The 19,573-nt window shown below is 40.4% G+C and overlaps 1 protein-coding gene across 2 annotated transcripts; it reads right to left on the bottom strand.

Annotated features, from left to right (window-relative positions):
- Positions 1-577: 577 nt before the first annotated feature.
- On the bottom strand, positions 578-19,220 carry zyx (zyxin). 2 transcript variants are annotated; one of them, XM_008431465.2, is made up of 10 exons: positions 18,932-19,220; positions 8,527-8,762; positions 7,207-7,457; positions 6,013-6,108; positions 4,008-4,544; positions 2,998-3,139; positions 2,407-2,576; positions 1,974-2,152; positions 1,574-1,694; positions 578-1,493 (listed from the first exon to the last, which is right to left on the bottom strand). In XM_008431465.2, the coding sequence occupies exons 2-10, from the start codon at positions 8,747-8,749 to the stop codon at positions 1,380-1,382; spliced, it is 1,833 nt and encodes a 610-aa protein (XP_008429687.1). In that variant the 5' UTR covers positions 8,750-8,762; positions 18,932-19,220; the 3' UTR covers positions 578-1,379. The 2 variants fall into 2 exon arrangements, with proteins under 2 accessions (XP_008429687.1, XP_008429688.1); XM_008431466.2 differs by lacking the exon at positions 18,932-19,220 and adding an exon at positions 17,458-17,820.
- Positions 19,221-19,573: the final 353 nt, after the last annotated feature.

The following is a 19,573-nucleotide window of genomic DNA, read 5'->3' as shown; positions in this document are numbered from 1 at the left end:
TCAGTCTGGACACAGAAAAATCGAACACTTTTTTTGGTCAGTGAATGCACCACACCCAAGCGCTGCCAGGTTGTAACAGCAGCAAAAATCTTCGGCGTGAGAGTTGCTTAGTAAATGCATCCACTGAGGTAAAAACAGAAAAAGCACATAACATGAAGGAAAGGAGCTGTTTTACAAAAGGAAACCATTTTCCACAAATTTATGTCGACTGTCCGTAGAAGTTGCCACAACAGAAAGCTACACTTGGGCTAGATGGTGGTCGTTTCATGTTACTGCCGTTTTGATCGTTCTGTACAAAAACAAACCCTCCACAGGCAGATGTCCATTTGTTCCAACCTTGGGAATATTTTTTATAAAGTTGGCAAAGGCGAACAGACACGGAACCAATGTTATACTTTAACAGGAATGCTAAATGTGTAACAGTAATATTTATACTTCTGAGCCTCTGACATGCTGTTGGAAAATGCCAGATTGAAGTTTAAGATCCATATTTTCTAGGGAATGCCCAAAGAGTCAAGGTAACCATGGTCCAGGTGCCAACACCTGATACCACACAGAAAAAGTCATTTAAACTGTGAACTCTTATTATCCTATATTAAATTAACAACATCCTGTTGAACAGCAACTGCTCTCTCACAAACGGTGACATTGCCTCTGCTCCCAATATAAACAAGCTACGGCTAATCGCAGTGAGAAAGCTTGAAAAGAATATTTTGAATGCTGTCATTTATGGTTCTTAAAAAAAAAACTCAATCTGATAAAACTGAGAAAAGCAACGGTTTACAAAAATCAGTGCTCGGAAATAAGCCACATATTTCAGATCGATGCCTCCTCTAACAAATCAGTTGTGGATCCAATAAAGTTAGAAAGCGTCGAGGGGGAAAAGAAACCAGACGAAGGTCTTAAAATGGAAATATTTCAGTTCTTGGTCTTATTTACAATTTTTAGGAAAGAGACAGAGAAAGGCAACTTTAGATTTATCAGATGGCTCTTGTGCAAGTTCTGCTGTAATTTTTAGCGTAAACATTGATTTGGCACATTAAACTCTGCTGTAGCATACACATGATAAAAAGCTAGGTGGATGACTGGAGCTTTGCAGATTTGCAATAATACACAGGGGCTTTGAATCAGTGCAGAACATTACCTCTGCACTGGATAAAGTGGTCAAAGACGAGAGGAACACTACACTGAATCTGCATGCAAACACACTTTTCTGTTTTGTTTTTTTTTAAACGATGCAATACACTCTCACACAGACAAACACACCTGCGCACAATAAACTAAACAAAGCCCTGTTGCAAAGGCAAATCGGCAGCTGAATTAATCCTGTGCTTTTGGATTTGGTTCATAGTTTAACTGAGAGAGGCGATGGCAGCCAATCACTGCGCGGCCTGCTTGGCTCGCTTGGTGTGGCATTTCATGCACAGGATCTTGCCGTCCAGCGGGTAACAGCCGTTTTCATCTGCCTCGATGGAGAGAGGGCGAGTGCAGTCCTGGGGAGCGAATAACATGTTTTAACTTCCTCCAGAATATGGTTCTACTTAAAGGAGATGCTGATTATTAAACACCTTACCTCACAGCGGTAACACTTGAGGTGGAAGTTTTTATCGAGGGCCACCACTCTGACCGTTTCCTCGCTGCCGGGGTCGGGAATAATGGGTTCGTTACAGCTCACACACAGAGGAGAGAAGCGTCTGCCAGGGAGCGACGCAGAGGGTGTTGGTTATTTCTCATGGATTCACAGTAAAACATTATAAAACACAGACTGATCTTAAATAACATTTGATTCAGAGACAAAAAAAAAACCCTCCTAATTGCAACATCTCAAATTTGAATCCTATGTCTTCATGTTTCAGCTGCTTTCCACAATATCTATGCCAGATTCGACTAACCACACACCTCTTTTTCATAAGAATCTCCCCCCGCCCACCGAAAGCACATAATGAGTTACTGTTGTAAGAGTTTTCAGGCACCTGTGGTAATCCTGCACACAGTAGGGATTGTTGTTGTCGTCAGTGATAAATGGTGCGCCCTCCAGTACGCAGGAGCAGGTGCTGCAGCGGAAACAGTGGGCATGGAAACACTGTCCCACAGCCTTCAGCACACGGTCAGTGATTCTCTCCCCGCACCGAGAGCAGACGGCCAGGGAATTCTAACGAGCACAAAATAAAATTAAACAAGGAAACTCAAAAATTATGCTGTGTTTAGCTGTTTTAACAAAGAGAAAATACTAAAACCTTGACGAGCTTCATAAAGTGGGACCTATTATGTTGCAAAACCAAAAACGATTACATCAACCTTTTGACTATTTTTTTTTTTTTTCCTATCCTGCTACATTTTAATTTTACAGAGGAGTTGACACAACAACTCATCTGTTTATGCTGCATATGAACTGGGCTTCCTCACCACATAACAGTCTTCACATTGTGGCGCGCCGTCCCGGTCGTAGAACTGCATGCCCTGCAGGGGGCGATGGCAGCTCATGCAACAGAAGCAGTTGGAGTGGAAGAGTTTGTCCATGGCCCTCACCGCTGGCTGCGTACGGGACAGAGCCTCGCCACACTTCCCACAAACCTCTGAGGAAAAACCAGAAGATGTACAAACAAGTAGAATAAAAGCATTCTTCACTGACGGAGATGAGATTCTAATCACTACTGCTTGTTTCTAGTGTCAAACTGTTGGGCGCAGAGGCAGTAGGCTCATTTAAACTCTTCAGAAGACACACATCTGCTGCTTTTAAACACTACAAAAAAAAAGCGAAATTATTCATAGGAAATATTGATGAACCTCCTGCTTGAATGTGTTCCAAAACATTTCATCAAAAGCTGCTTAATGACGGCAATGAATAAGAACGACATCTGCCATTCATCTACATTAGTACTGATAATCACGGTGCGAAGCAGACATAAGGTTTAATGATTTCCTAATCAGCGTGGAAAATAGCTGCATGAGAAGAGAGGAGTGATTAATGTCTCCGTTTGTGAAACACAGTCGTACCTGTTGGAGGGGAGGTGACGATGGGGGCTTGTTTGTCCATGTTTTTTATGAAGTCCTGGGTCATTCTCTCCAGCTCCTCCACTTCCTTCATGTTTAGTGGGACGCCACCGCCAGGAACGGAAACTGGGCCAGGAGGCGACGGCTGTCCACACCAAAACAGAAAACTTAGATTATGACTAAAACACACAATTGAATTTCTGCTCAAACATTATTTAAATACAGTCACTGGCAAAAAAAATATGTAATTGTAATTGTAGGGGGGCAACCAGATCTCGTCTTACAAGATCTTGCGATATTGTTTCTCGTGGAGGCGACAACAGTCTTACGAGAACTAGTCAGTTGCAGTCAGAGTGGCTTCGCCTGATGAACTTGTAAGAGAAGACGTCCCGACTATCCTTAAATCATTTTTTTGGCAGCTTTTTGTATTTTTGGCAGAAATAATAAATTGCAAAAGCGTAACGGAGGAAGCATGAACAACATTTAAGCCCTGCAAGTTGTTCAGACTCCGCAGGAGGCAGACAGCGTCGCTATAGCAGCCAATAGCTGGACATCTAGAAGTACATTGAGCAACATCCTATCAATATCAGCTGGGAAATGGGTTTTACTGCAGACCATGCATAGTTGAAACACTGACCAAAGGTCTCAAGAGACAAAAATAAATCAGAAAAAGATGAGCAGTTTGTTGATTTTTTGTGGCAGAAAAAAGGCTTTTTACAAAATAACTATGTTTTCTCAAGTGTTATTAAAATCTCATCTCGTCTTGTGAGTTTTAGGCATCACTACAATGAAATTGCAAAAATATTGACAGTTAACACAAACGCTCCTACAGTTGGAGCTAGAGCTTTTTAAAACAAACATTTAAAACTGAACTTGTGAAAAATTGCATTATTTAGAGAGAGATTAGTTCACTGCAATAAAAAGACAGCTTTATCTTAAGGATTTCTACCAGGGGTCCAGTACCTAAACCGGTTTGTTGAACAGTACATCCAAAGCAAAAAGCAGGAACCTACCGTTGATGAAGGGCTTGTTTTCATTGGCTGGCTGAAGGAGGATGGTGGAGACATCTTGGCCTTGGGTTGAGGAGGAGGCACAGCAGCAGGAAGGTTTTGGTTTGCATTCCCCTGACTCCCAAAGGGAGAAGTCTTTATGTGATTAGTTGCTACAGGAGCAGTAGCGTAATTTTTTGGAGCAGGAGGTCCTGGTGGAGCTGCTGGTGGTGGTGGGAAGGAGATGGTGGCTGTGGGAGGAGAAGGTTTTGGTGCGCTGTTTACTGGAGTGGCTGTTTGGTTCAGGTTCTGGTTGATCTTTTGCGCCAGCGAAGAGGACGACGTCGTCATCCTCCCTCCAAACTTTGGAGCCACGGCGGGCGGCTTGGTGAAAGGCTGGGTGCCGGGGTTCGTTCTGGCCTTGAGTTCCTCCGCCCAGGGAGCAGGAGGGGGCCGGTCCCCCATCTCAGGCGGTGGAAGGAAAGAGAGGGCTGGTTTGGGAGCAGTTGGAGGAGCAGCTGGAGGCTTGGGTGATGGTGCAGATGAATACTGACTTGGTGCCTGTGGATGATCATCAACAACAAAACCCTGAATTTATAGACTCTAATGTAAGATGCCACACACACACACACACACACACACACACACACACACACACACACACACACACACACACACACACACACACACACACACACAGAAATCATATTTTTAAAGGTGACCAATTATGCTTCCTTGAACAGGTTAGGATACATTTATGGGCTACACAAATAATATTTAGATAATGAGATTTCAGTTTTGTCACTTATGCTTATTTTGAGCCCATTTCCAGAAAGAGCTGTTTTACAGCGTCTTGTCACTTTAAATCCAAATCTGCTGCTGGCCACCTCTACCCCAAACTCAACATTTACACTTGCATGTGAAAATGGCTGCAAAAAGATGTGCAGTTATACAACCGTGAATGTTTGAAATGCAGAACTGGAGCCTCCTCTACAACCAACAAGAATGCAGCAAGTGGTTTTTGGAACAAAATACTTGTCTTTTCTAGTAAACACTGTACAGCTTATACAGCTGTAAAACCAGCTGACCAAATGTTCTGGAGCTTCTAGGTAATGGGCAGTGTTTTCTGATTTGTGACAGTGAGTCAGCAGTTTTTTTGAAACAGTTCATTTTTCAGACACCAAAAACCTTTAACTTATTCAACTTATTAGTGGCCGAGTGTTTTTTTAAGCATTTGGGTTGTTTTTAGAAGTTGTAGAAACCCAAATGGAAGTACAAAAATACACAAAATGTCTAGCTTGCATAATAGGTCCCATTTTATATTAAAGCTATTGGAGTTAAATTACTATTTACCATATTTAAAATTCAGCACAGGGAAGTTAATATCTGCTGTATAAGCCCCCCTGACTAACACACTTCAAGCAGACACCTTTATTATGCTAAATCTGATACACTGATTAAACTAAAAACCTAAAAGAGCCCCACAGTTTGAGCTTATCAGAAGTACTTTATCTTTCTGACATTTATTTTTGTGGTTTGGGGCCAATGTTATTCTACTGTGATTCAGTACCTCCCAGTCAGATGAAACACTCCATTTATGGCTCTCTTACAGAGACTCTGGCAGCACACTCTGGCTCAATCACACCCTAACGCTCTCAGTTCGCCTCACTGTGCATCCACTCTTCCTTTCCGCATGAGGTTCCTCTCTCAGTATGAATCACCAGTAACTTTACTTTGTTTTTTCTCTTTCAGTCTTGTGAGTCATGTGTGCATTTCCCTTCGTGAGCTTTTCAAGCTGAGCAGATAAGTGACTTTTGAAAATCTCCAAACAATTGCCACTGACCAAACTTGGTTTAACTTTTCACTGTGAAACTCATTATTCCCCCCCCCCCATTGTTATTCCTCTAAGTAAGAGTGCTGCCCTTTTATTTCTCCGTTTCTCTTTATTTTGGTGGAGCTTAAGCAACAATTCCTGCTGTTTCTTAAGTGTTTTAGAGAACCCCCCCCACCCATTGTTTGTGCAATGTACCTTGGGACTGAAAGATGCTCTAGTTTCCATATCAGACAACATCTCGGTCAGAGAACCAAGTTTTTTGTCAAAGCTTGTCTGTTTCTCCATTTGTCTCTGATGAAGGAAAGAAAGAGGTGAAAAATTACAAAAAGTACATTTATTGACTCCAATTCCACAGACAAAATTAGGATTTTAGGAACCATAATTCCATCAGTCCTCAAAGGTGACCAAGAATATGTTGCATGTATACGATATTTTCCTGGTTAAACACAGTTTCAATAAAGCAACGTTTAATTACGAGGCCTCTGCAGAATTTAATACTAAGTAGGCAATTCAAACATTTAATCAGAGAAGGGACTCAAAAATCTGCATGACATCATCCACCTTTGAGGTGGCTCGACACCACTGGGTTAGATGAATGCATGCATGTCACACAGAGTTTACGGCCACTGAGTGGCAAGAAGAAACCTGGCTAAATAAAAACAGGTTGATCGGAGAAGAAAAAAATTATCACTAGAAATGATACGAGCTGCTCTGCAAATGGCTAAGAAAATAAATTAAGCATCAAACAGGGGCCGACTTCCATAGAGTAAAGTTTGTCTTCAATATTTGTCAGTAAAATTGTTACTCATTACACTATTTTTGGCTCACATTAACAACAGTGATGTAAAATATGAAGTACTTGTTCATCACTGCAAAAGTAAGTGAGAAAACGCACAAGCAAACAGAACATCTTGTCAGATTACAGCCTGAGCACACACTCAGACTTCAGTTGTCTGGAATTTATTAAAAAAACAAAAATGCAACCATATAAACAAAAGTCATACAATAAAGTAGAATAATTCCTGCCTGGATTTTAATTTGCATCAAAAATTTACTACTTGGTCATTAAATGTGTTTTGAGAATAACCATCCTTTATTTAAAATGAAAATAAAAAGGATACTTTGTCTTTATCTGAAAAGTGTGGTGTGAATTTGTGTTGAATCTCCCTTAATCTGATGGCACTTTAGATCCAGTGCGATAAACTGACGTGACCGACTGCCTACTTCGTAAATGACCTAACATAAGTTGTGGGGTTTAAAAAAATTTAAAAAATCAACACAGAAAATCTCCAGGTCATCTACAGACTGAATAACATAAACCAAATGCTTTCCAGTCTACAGACTGAAAACACCAGTTCAGGCTCCAGCGACTGAAGCAATGCGACTCACCTGTGAGTTCCCAGAAGCATTTGGAAAACTTGAACTGGAAGCAGGAAGAGGTGGAGGTGGTGGGGGAGGTGGGGGACAGGGACAGCTGGGTGGACAGGCCGCCTCCTCAGGGGGAGCCGGGAGGGGGAGGTCATCGGCCACCGGAGGCGGAGCAGGAAAAGCGGGGGCATCGGAGGCAGGAGGTGGGTTGTTGCATTCAGGGGGAGGGGCTGGCAGATCGTCATCCAATGGAGGAGGAGGAGGAGGGAAGTCTGATAAAAGTGAGAAGGGGTTGATTAAAACAAGGCATCAGGGGCCATACCACACAGTATTTTTTTATTGCATGGTCATCTAGTTCTACATCAGAGTGATTGACATATTTTAATGCAAAAACAATAAAATCAAAATATCCATCCATCCATTTTCTTACACCTTTGTCCCTTTGTGGGGTCGGGAGGGTTGCTGGTGCCTATCTCCAGCTAACGTTCCGGGCGAGAGGCGGGGTCACCCTGGACAGGTCGCCAGTCTGTCACAGGGCAACACAGAGACACATAGGACAAACAACCATGCACACACACACTCACACCTAGGGGCAATTTGGAGAGGCCAATTAACCTGACAGTCATGTTTTTGGACTGTGGGAGGAAACCGGAGTACCCGGAGAAAACCCACACATGCACAGGGAGAACATGCAAACTCCATGCAGAAAGACCGGGGCCGGGAATCGAATCCAGACCCTCCTTGCTGCAAGGCAACAGCTCTACCAACTGAGCCACTGTGCAGCCCCTAAAATCAAAATATATTGATCTCAAAAATCTGATTTATTCAAACCAATTCAACTTTTCAACCTGTTTACTGGAAGCTTAAAATAATAAAAAAATACAAATACTTTAAAAACAGAAGATGCCATTTATAGTCTAGATAACTAGAAGTGTAAATTCTGGAAGAGTTCCTTCCTCTTTCTGGTCTCACTGTTGAACCTGTAGGGAACAATATAAGTGTACAATGGAAGACTGGGGGACATTGTGTATGCTGACTGGTTGATTAAATAACAGTGTACAGGAGCCCCAAAGTTTAACCCACAAGCTGCATGCATTTGTAAAATTCTCTATAAAAACAACCGTTGCTAGCAAAACACAGGAAAAACAAACACAAACATAAAAGAAAACTAAAGCAATGCCCAACATTTACAGAATGGAAACATCCTACTTGTATTTATCCCAATCTCAAGCCTGTGTAATTTTCTTGTATATTTACAAAAGTTATGTTTACATGCTGTGACAATTACACCAACCGCACACAAGAAGTACTGAAAAAAGAGAGATTAAATAATGCAAATACCATCAGAGAGCGACGAGGGCGGCGGAGGCATGTCTCCAACTCGACCAATCACAGCCATCCCTAAGGGTGTCGGTGATGGGGCCAAAGGAGGGGTCTGACTTTTGGGCCTCGGCGGAGCCACCGAAGCAAACTTCTTGGGCTGGTTGTAGAAAGATGGAGTGGTGACTTTGAAGTTCAGAGATGATGTCACCACAAGCGGCTTGCTGCCGTTGGAGTCGTCCATTTTGTGGATTTATCTGAGGACGAACGGCGAGAAGCAAAATAAGCAACCAACACACAGTATTGTTTTAATTCAGCTCACAGCGGCAGGCAGGAGGTGAGCTCAGACTGCTTCACCATTCCCACACCCGAAGATTAAACCAATATTTATCAGTTGACAAATGCCACAGGGTTCGCATTCCTCTAGAGAATATACACGTCAGGCGTCGAGCTGTGAGATCAGTGGGGATGACGCATCAGTGAAACATTTGGCATGCAAACTGCACACTAATGCATACCAGCTTTAGAGGCTGCATCACCAGCACAACTCAGATGTTACGAAAAGATGTCGGGAATGTATTAAAAATGACAAGGTTTTTCTATTTGTTGCATTTTGAAAGGAAAAAAAAAAAATTTACTCATATCATCATACCTAGAAAGTTTGTTTCAGATTTTAATTTATTATCTTGGTTAAAAGTGTCTTGACACCTAACATAAAAGTAATAAGTCTTCCCATGTCATAAAATGTTCTACTTTAATTAAAAGAGCATAATAAAAAGGAAATATGAACCATCTCTCAGGCTAGAGTTACCTAAATACAAGGGCTGTGCAGACAGTTTCCTGCGAAGTGAGAAAAAACAAAGTGTGTGATGGTCTTTAATTGGCTTATAAATTCCCAGATGCTGGAGATAATTTACAATGTGTAGCACCCGGCTGTTTACAGAGTCATAAAGCTCAGCAATAGTAACGTTTCTGAGAACAGCCACTTTCCATAAGTAATGATCATCACCAAATCACCAAGGCATTTTCACGCGAGTCGCATCACAAAGAGAGGGAGGGAAAAAAAAAGCTGTACCAAACATGCTGGTGGTTAAACAAGTTGTTGACATCATTTTGGTGACGCTTTCAAGAGTTCCTGGGACGTTTGAATACGCCGCTGTGAAGAACGCCTGCATGATCTTTCCCCAGAAGCGGGGTTGTTTGTACGGTTGCCCCATGTGACCCTTCAGTACCATCAAAACCCACATGTGGACACCGACATCCGCTCAGGAAACTGCCTGCACTTCCACATAGCAACAGATTGTAACACAACGTCACACAGGAGGTAAACTAGAACAGCCATCGATGGGTTCAAGAAACAGGATCTCGACTTTCAATGAAGCCTTTGACAGATAATATCTGATGAACGCCACGACCTGGTCACGACCAGAGAAGGAACGAGTGAACACATGGAAACAATTAGTCAAAGTGAGGTCAACATAATCATATTTATTTTCTGTCTTAGCTCAAGCAAATCAACACCAATGTTCCCTTAAATGTGAGTCACTAGAGAAATGAAAGGGGCCGTTTTCAGTCATTCATAATTGCAAACAACAGCCCAAAGCCTTTTATGAGTGTGAGACCAGAGTAGCAGTGCTTGGTAACCAGACACAGGCTTTCAGAGAGTCACTATTGAATGGCTATTACATAACAGACATTACATAGTTATATACATATTTAGTGCATGAAGTCTGCCTTTCTGGTCCAAGTCCCTTATGAAATCAATTTGAAACCCCTTATAGGCAAAAAGGCCTTTTATTGTGCTGCATGGGGCTTGGAGTGAATTGTTTAACCAACTAAATATTAATGTAAAAGAATGCTAGAAGCTGTGCCATTAATGTGTGAATATTGGATGTATATAGCAAAGGTAACAAAAAATTAAAGTAGAAAAAAAAAACTCTGAAAACGTCAATAACTGTAAGAGAACATATTTTTGTTACAAGAAAACTGTCCTCTTCTTGTGTAGCAAATTAGGTTTATTCATGTTGCACCACAACATAAGTCATCCCAAGAAGCTTAACAAGTGAGGAGTTTCAACACAGAGCTTTATAGGGTGTCAGAAGAAAATAAATTACTCATCAGGGTTTTCTTAACGTCGGTAAACAGAGTTAGGACCTTGGAAGCATTCTTTCTCAATGTTAAAAATGTTATCTATCCTTGTTGCATTTTGATGGGACACAGTCAACTCTTCAAAGTTCTCAGAGCAAAATAAAACCGTACAGTTTAGAGGAGAGTTTGTTCTCTATGTCAGCATTCATCAAAAAAACAGTTTTAACTATATATGTCCGAGCTAAAGCCAAATTGTTTCACAGGCGTGTCAGCTGATGCACAGCGTCAGGACATTGGGTAAGACTTCCTACATTGAATCATGGAATTTTAGAAACATTGGCTCCTCAAATGTCCACCACTTGGCAACTCGCAGCACCAACTTGGTACAACTACAATTATACAAGGAATTAATTGCAGTACTTTAACTTGTGAGTTTAACATCTGGAAACATGTTTTAGGTTAAACATCTGGAAACAGAGCAGTTCAAATCAACTTTGGGGGAAGAAGACTCATTTTAATCCTTCCTTCTGCTCCAGTCTAAACACTGGAATGGACAACAAACCTTATGTCATCGTAACTGATGATGGGGAACTTCCAAGGCGATAACGTGCGCAAATATGCTCCATACTTCCTCAAACAGTAAGGCATTTAAAACTTTCACCTGGTTTTGGGTACCTTTATGAGAAGCAGGCCTTTTCTATAATCCTTGAACTTGAAATCCTTTTTTAAAATGCAGCTACCTTTTAACCGTTTCCACGTGTGTGCTTATTTGAAGGTTTAAGAGAACATTCAATCATTTTGTTGGAATTGCTGTAACCTTTGAGAAATTTGTGGGAGTCTGCTGAATCACCATTCTCTGGAACCTCCTTGAACAAACTAAAGTCTTCTTCTGCTGACGAGCTTTATGGAGCTGTTGATTTCATTTCTAGCAGGATTTGGCATGGCATCTCTGTAGATGGGTGGACAGCAAACTTGTCTGACCTGAACCCTATAAAGAGTCTATGGGGTCAAGAAGATGCAGAGAGACACCATACCCAACAATGTGGATGACCTGAAGATCACTGTTAAAACAACCCTGGTTTTCTTAAAACCTCAGCAGAACCACAAGATGATCACCTACATGCCACACCACTTCTTTAGCTTATGCAAAAGAAATGCCGGAAAATGGACATACTTTTTAGTGGCTCAACATTTCTATATACCAAAAATTATAGCTTCATAACTAATTAGAATTCTAACAATATCAAATAAAATCACAATTGAAAGAACTGACTGAATGCAATGCAAAAAGTTATATTTCAATGGCTTATGCATTAAAAGGTTTTTCTTTCCAGTAATACATTTGGTCACCTGCAAAGACTTTCAGTGTCTAACCACAACTAATTTGTAAGATTTTAGCCATCAAGATTGTAAAGTTCACTGTGGAAATTAAGAAACAGTGAGGAAAATGTTGGTTAATTGCGATCACAAAGGATCTTGGGGTTTCATAAACTGCAAGCCATCAAAAATGAAGATGAATGCAATAAATTAAGTTTTCCCTGATGTTTTAATTAAATATGCACGTGTAGAATTGCTGGAAAATAAATGTAAAAAAGTGAAATTGACAAAACGGAATAGAGGACAGGTGCTGAGCACCAACTTGTAAAGTTGTTGTCAATGTGTTCTGTATCAAGACCTACTTGATTTAAAATGAAGAGGACTTCTATCAACAGAGCACTCCAGCCAGAACACTTAAATCTATTATAGGCGAGTGCTTAACAGGGATAGTACCGACTGTGATTTGGTCCTGTAATTGGAGTACTGAAGCCTCTTTGTCTCCAAGAGACAAAAGTCCTCTTAATTATTCAACAAGAACGATTACTTGTGGCAAGGTTTCATCTTCCCCCACAACGCAGTCCAAAGGGATTCAGTCTGGTGAGATCAACTACACTCTCAACCTCAGACGGTCTTACAAACGTATCCTGAAACCTGATGCCTCAGAGGAGACCCTCTGCTGAAGAAAATTTCTGGCACAGCGACTCAATGACATCACTGTTTTTGTCTTTTCCGCTGCCATGTAATCGACTCTCCCAGCCCCTTTGCAGCTCTACTCTGTTATTTTTATTCCTATAATGAACAGAAAATGTCTTGACATTGTGGTTTCCTTTTACAACTGGAGATGCAGATTAGCGTTCTGTGGCAGAGCATAACTTTTTTTTTTTCTAATCTCCTTCCTCAGCCTCTAATTCAAGTCTCACCCACTACTTGAACTGAATGACATCACTCGAGACTGCATTCAATCATAGCTACCCTACAGCTGTAATGGGGGATGGATTCAAGAGGCTTTCTGAAGGGCCCCCAAACTGAAACCACAGAGGTAGAGCAGTTAGTTTTCACAAACTAGAAAACTGTACCTCAACAGGGTTTGAACACAAACATTTTTCTTCCCCCATGTTTCATAAATTCTATAACTTGTACACTTCCTCCCTCGATGTCTAACAATAAATCAGACAAAACTTTTCTGTTTCAGGTCATTTAGGATTATCAAAATTATTTCTATTTGCTAAATTCCAGAATAATTATAGACTAAGAATTTCTTTTAGGACTTAGTTTAAAATCACAAATTTATATACCCTGAGATCACTATGCTTTCATGAAAACCAGGATGGCTTTATCAGTGGGGTATGCTTTATATCGCAGAGATGTTCTGGTATGAGATGTGTATTCTAACTCCAGAATAAAGGCAAAAGAACTTGTCATAATGCTGGCTATCCTTTAAACAGAGCGTTATTATCCACAATGAAACCATTACAACCTAAAAGGCCACTCTGATAGGAAGAAGTCAGTAAAGTATGTAAATGTATTCAGGGACAATGACCCCAAATTTTGGGAAATCTAACCATGTTACACCAGTTCTGTCCAGAGGAATGGGCCAAAATTCCAGTAAACATTTATAAGAATTAAATGGAAGTATACCTGAAATGTTTGACTCCATTAAAAAAACCAAATCTACTAAACAAGGACATGTATTTGGAGAACGTTACAAAAATATGTCAAGCAAGTAGAAATAATTTTGGTTAACCCAAGTGTCCTAAAACCGGAGATATTTAGTGTAAAGATCTGGTTTCAGCTGTGTGACCGAAGATGACTAAACAGCATCACTGCAGTCTTTAGGATGCTTGCAAAAGCTGTTAGAATAAAACCGATTGACGGAAAAAATCTGGTGACTATGAGTCATAAAAATAGCTAAATACTGCAAATAAATTAGAGAACAAAACTAAAACAGGTTTAACACTGAGGTTATCTTGAAGTTTTAATGTTTCCAATCATTTATATTGGGAAAAATATGAGAAAACTATAAATATTTAGTTATATCAACTTTCAATTTGTGACAGTATTTTCAGTCATTTCTTCCAGTATCGGTGGCCAGTGTGCGGCTGCTGAAACTCCCCATTGTTCTAATGTTAATAACACACACGGTTTCTGGGAAAGCCTGTCTAGGCCGGGGGTCACTGCTGCCGGGACAAACGGCCCTTTTGAGCCCAGTCTTACAGGTCACTGGCTATGTATTGTGTGCCTACGCGGTATTTCTATTCACATTCATTAAAGCAGACATCTCAAACCTTGTAACATCAGCTACTGGATCCTGTATTCCACAGCTCCTCCCCTCTGACTGCTTACACCAACACAGAGCGTAATGAAGGCCAACGCAGAGTCACAAGATTCCAACAGACTAAATCCAAGCAGCAGACAAGAAGCACTTTCAGCCAGGGAGACGCTCTGAAATAACTTGTGTGTTTTGACTCATGAAAGCTATAATTAAGGAGAATTCCTCATTACCCTAGCCATCAGCAGAGCTACTCACCATTAGTGTCAACATGTTTTATGCGACTCCCCCACCAAATAAAACAGGAGAGTACCAAGGTACCCTGAGTACCGGGATAATGGATGTGCAACAACGAATCCAGCACCTCATATCAGAAGCTTCTCAAAGTAAGGTGTCCTTGAACACAGTTTGTTTACGGCAGCCCTGGATTGAGTCTCAAAAGAATTTGATAATGCCAAAGCTGGAGAAATCCTTTCCTAAAATACTGCATCTCTGAAAGCTTAAATTCTCCGTAATCTTCCGGTTCTTACTGCAAAATCCTGCAAACGCTTTATTCCCATAAAAATGGGAGAAAAATGTGTGAAACTGGTGAATCAGACCAAAAATGAATGTCTGCAGCTACGATGAAGTGATTAGCCAATCAGAACACAAATCAGCCAGTGCTTTAACCATTTGGTTTAGATGGAAGTACATAAAAACTGAGTAGTATTTACAAAGACATGAAACCATCAACCTACATGGACATCTGTTTACTAGGGTCAGGGTAAGAGTGAAAAACAAACTGTGGGTCTAAGAGCTGCAAGAAAATTGATCTGTATTTACAACCAGGAGTCAGCCTTGACAGTTCATTAAACAAAAGACAAATCTCAAGCTCTTCTACAATGGTAGTTTTTAACCACAGAGGTTAAAGCATCCATTTACTACACCAATGTGGGCACTCAATCATTTTATAAGCAACTTTGACTGGGAGAAATGTAAAAAAACACATAAACAACAATACTTCTAGATATTAAACATTCATCACAAACACCATATTATCAGCAGATAACAAAAGCAGATTTACTATACCCATCATATGAACTAGATAAGTAAAAAAGCCAAATAAATATCTTAGTTTAATGAACTTCACAATAATTACTCTAATACAGTTGCCTAGTCTGCAGTTGAGTGACAGGCCAGTTGTTTTTTCCTGAAATATTCTAATTATTCGTAACAAATTACATGTAATCTCAACATAGCAATCAGCCAGTTAATGGGGAGATTAGTAAAACTAATGAGGTATCCCTGAACTCCATCTACATTTTCCAGATGGCTTACTTCAGTTTGCACCGTTTGCCAACTCGTGTCAACCACAATTGACATTTACTAAATACGTTCAAGTTCACTTGAAGTCAGACTCTGCGTAGTTAAATACCTTACAGTCTACCCATTAATGGTAAGAATGAAAGACCAGAGAAGCGAGACAGATTACAAGTGTGTGAATGAGACGGAGACAGATGGAAGAGCAAACATGCTAGATGCAGCGGTACTGATAGTGTTTGAACTTGAGCACCTGGGGTTAATCATCCAAAGAAATGAGGTGTGCACAGGAGGTGAAGACAAGAGGAGAGTAATGGTGGAGTGGGTGGAGACAAACGTCAAGGACAATAAATGTCTCTGTGAGGGTGAAATGGGAACGTTTACAAGATGTGACACACACAAAAAAAAGAAGAACTGAAACTGGAGCCGTTTCAGGAATAGGTTACGATTTCTTTAACCACTTGCATATTAATTTGCTATAAATAAAAAAGGTTTGGTCTTTGAGACTGAAGCTAATGTCTGGCCTCAGAACAGAGAGGAGCAAACTGGACTTCAACATTCTTAGAACAACCTGTTAAAAAAAAAAAAAAAAAAGAAGGAAAACCCATAGTGGTTTAATGAAATGCTACTTTATGAACCTTTAAACATTTGACTGAGCATTATGTAAACAAGGGATCATTATGTAAACAAGGGAGATGGAGGTTAGAGGATATGCAGTCTTAAAAAAATAAAATTGCATTAAGCAAATGATTTATGCTTTTTAGCTACTTTAGATTTAAATCGGATAATACAAAATGCTTTACATGTTCTGTTCCCACAACATATTTCACACAAAATGATCACTGGTGGTGCTCCATGTTTTGCCCATCTGTCTTGCACAAATAATCACCGCCTTCTGTGTGTAATCACCTAATGGAAACATAAAAAGTTCATAAAATAGTATTTGCATGAAATACTGTGATGTTTTTGAGGCCAGAGTTGTTTAAAGACAATAGTCTGTTTTGGACTTTGGTCCTCCTGTCAGGATAAGCCTCTAGGAATGAGAGTTATCTACTGCAAGTAAAATATTGACACTGCATATGCCGTTTTTATTTTATTAGAAGTGACAGACAATAGAAAAGATTAGAAATTAGTTTATCATTAATTTGGAAACAAATTCAGGGAACCAATGTTTGAGCATGTCCGGAGGAGTGATGGAGGATATTTTGGGAAAAAGATTTTGAATACAAAGTTGCCAGGGAATGGAGGGAGGAGAATGAGAAAAGCACAGAGAAGGTTTGCGGATGTAGTACTGCGACAGGGGAAGATGCCAGAGATAGATTGAGAAGGGATGCAGAGTTTCTGCTATCAAACCCTCCAAAGGAGGGGGCAAAAGCAAAATAATCTTCATATATCTGGTCTTCATTGGCTGACAACAAAACATCCCTTAAAAAAAAAAAAGTATGGTGCAATGACAGGAAGTTTGACAGGAAGTGAATTTACTGAAATTATACAAACCTTTATTATTACGATTCTACCGTTAACACTGGCAGAAAATGAACATACATTGTAAATGAGGTTGTATTTAATACCATATGGTTATTTGTGATAGTCTAGAACAGCCAATGGACACAGCTAAAGCTTGTTTAGCCATTTTAAAACGTCTCATTAGATTATGAACGTAGCATTCCAACAACCCCTGGATTAATCTGACAGTAATCAACGCCTGTCAGCAAAAGCTCGGTGGTGGAAAACACAGCAGATAAACAGGAGCAGATACCATCATTAAACGCAGAGGTGATTCAAAGCAAATGTTTCATTAGCTGAAGCAGACTGGCTAGCAAAGCTAACGCTGCGTTTTTTTTTTTTTTTTTTTTTAATGATTAAAATTAATCGTTAGCGTTAAGTCTACCTTTGAAAAGCGTTACCGTGACAACGGCATCTGTGTTCTTTCACAAAGCTACATTTTAACCGAGGTCTGAAGAATAACAGACACTCACCTCTACCTTCCGGCTCGGACCGATCAATGAAACCACTGATTTCCACCTATAGTAACGTTAGCAGGTCGGAGCACTCCGAGTCTGCACACACCCCACCACGTTTCCACTCGTTTTACGCTGTGGCTTCAGTGGGTTTCGGTGGTTAACGCCGCCCCATTTTTTCCTCTTTTACCTCATATGGAAAAGTCACTGGTTTCTCTTAACTACGCTGTCATCTGATTTAGTGGTATAAGTTCTCAATTATTAAATCCAGCTGCATGACTAGCTGCCTAGCATCTATAACTTCTTTTTCTTTTAAGCTGGCCTTCCTGTCGGAGCTTCCGCATAGCCATGCCTTTATCGTCGGTGCCCATCACCGTGTTGTATGGCAGGCTGTTTGTGTATATACTCTGATACTCTTGATAGCGGTCGCCTGCTAGTTTTACTACATGGTTCCACAAACAGTAATTTGCTCATGCTAATGATTGGTTGGTCACCTGCTGCATTAGTTTAAAGTGTACATAAAATTGTGCCAAGCATGAAATCCACAAAATACAGACAAGTCAAACCAGGACTGAATTAATCATCCAATCAACAATTACAGTTTCTTTAAACACAGTTTTGACTTGTGAAATAACTTTGTAAAAAAAAAAAAAATACATCAGGCAGAGAGGAAGATTGTCACCCAATGTACCATTTATGCACCAATCGACAAAGTGTAGCTTACAAGTTTATTAGAGAGAGTATATCTGAAATATGCACTGGTTAATTAGTTGACATTTGTGTAGTTCCAGTATTTCACTAGCATGACTAAAAAGCTTCTGTCAGTAAGTGCATGTTTAAGCTATACTAATTGACTATTTAGATTGTATTAGTCAACTCTCACACATTAAAGGTTCATATGTAAATGAGTGAGCAGAGATGGTGTTGAAAAGTTCACATGTTAGGATTTTGAACATGTGGTCAACTTTTCATGGCAGTCAGTGACTAGATTGGTCTCATGGTCAACTATTGCACAAAAAGAAGCCTACTAGTTGGGACTTTAGTGTCCCAAGACATGTGCTTTCACTAGTTGATTAAGCTGCAAACACTAAGTGAAAAAGACAATGTTTTTTAACTTGTGTAAGCAAATGTATAGCTAGTGGAGGGTAGTCGCGAACTAGTTCTTGAATATTTACACATATGGCTTACCATAGCCATAAGACTACACAGCATATTCAGGAAGATTTGTTCTTATCCACTGAAAAGACAGACAGTCCCAGAAACACCATCCACTATGAACTTACTGTACTCTCTATTAGAAAACGTTGCATGGAGGTAGATCCAAAGCGCCTATTTCCACAAAGATAACAATTCATTCCACATATCAGAACCTGAAAATCTGCACCATCTCTATGCAGTCAAAAGACTTTACCTTATTAGGTAACCTGTTGCAATCTGACCCATAAGACAACAGTTCCTATGTTGCTGAATGATTCACTAGAAGAAAGCTTACCCTGTTATTACAGCTGCGGTATGGATCTCCCTTTAACTTCCCCTCTCTCTTCCTTTTGTTCTTTTTCCTCTTCTCAGTCCAGAATGAGTAAGAGGTTGGAGCTTGTATCTGTAACACCAACTTCTCTTTCTCTCTTCCTCTCTCTGGCTACTAGACCCTCCCCCTGAGTTTTTCAGCCTGGAAAAGGAATGACACCATCCTCCCAAACAAGTTCTTTCTCGTCTGACTTTGGCTCAGGACTTGTGTATTTCTGTGTAAACAGCACCCCTCTATCTCTCCGTCTTTCCCTGTTTCTGTATATGTGCTCATAAACGGTCCAGTCAGAACCCCCTCCTTCTCTTCCTCCTTCGCCTCCTCCTCCCCCTCCTCCTCCCCTTCCTTGTTCTTCTCCTCCAGCTCTCTCCTTTCTCTCTGGATTCTTACAGCATTCTTCATTCAATGACATCAACCCCCTTACCTCTCCATGTAAGGTCAGGCTGGGGGAATGAGGGAGCCCAAAGAGGGGGAGATAATGGGGACTTGATTAGATACAGACTCAGAAAGCGGTCAGGGCTTTAAACAAAAGGAGGTACAGTGGCTGAAGAAAGTATGTTCCACTCAGCCTGGACTGTGGAAACTATTTTTTTGCTTTTATTTACTCTC

Source organism: Poecilia reticulata, linkage group LG16 (assembly GCF_000633615.1).
Source record: "Poecilia reticulata strain Guanapo linkage group LG16, Guppy_female_1.0+MT, whole genome shotgun sequence".
Taxonomy (NCBI): domain Eukaryota; kingdom Metazoa; phylum Chordata; class Actinopteri; order Cyprinodontiformes; family Poeciliidae; genus Poecilia; species Poecilia reticulata.
This window is presented reverse-complemented; position numbering and strand designations above follow the sequence as displayed.

Excerpts from the sequence above, each read along its gene's own strand:
- zyx (XM_008431465.2), bottom strand. The coding sequence starts at position 8,749 with ATGGACGACTCCAACGGCAGCAAGCCGCTTGTGGTGACATCATCTCTG. Across the intron at positions 4,545-6,012 it reads GAGCATCTTTCAGTCCCAAG|GCACCAAGTCAGTATTCATC; the intron begins GTACATTGCACA and ends GATCATCCACAG. Across the intron at positions 2,577-2,997 it reads CGTCACCTCCCCTCCAACAG|AGGTTTGTGGGAAGTGTGGC; the intron begins GTACGACTGTGT and ends GTTTTTCCTCAG.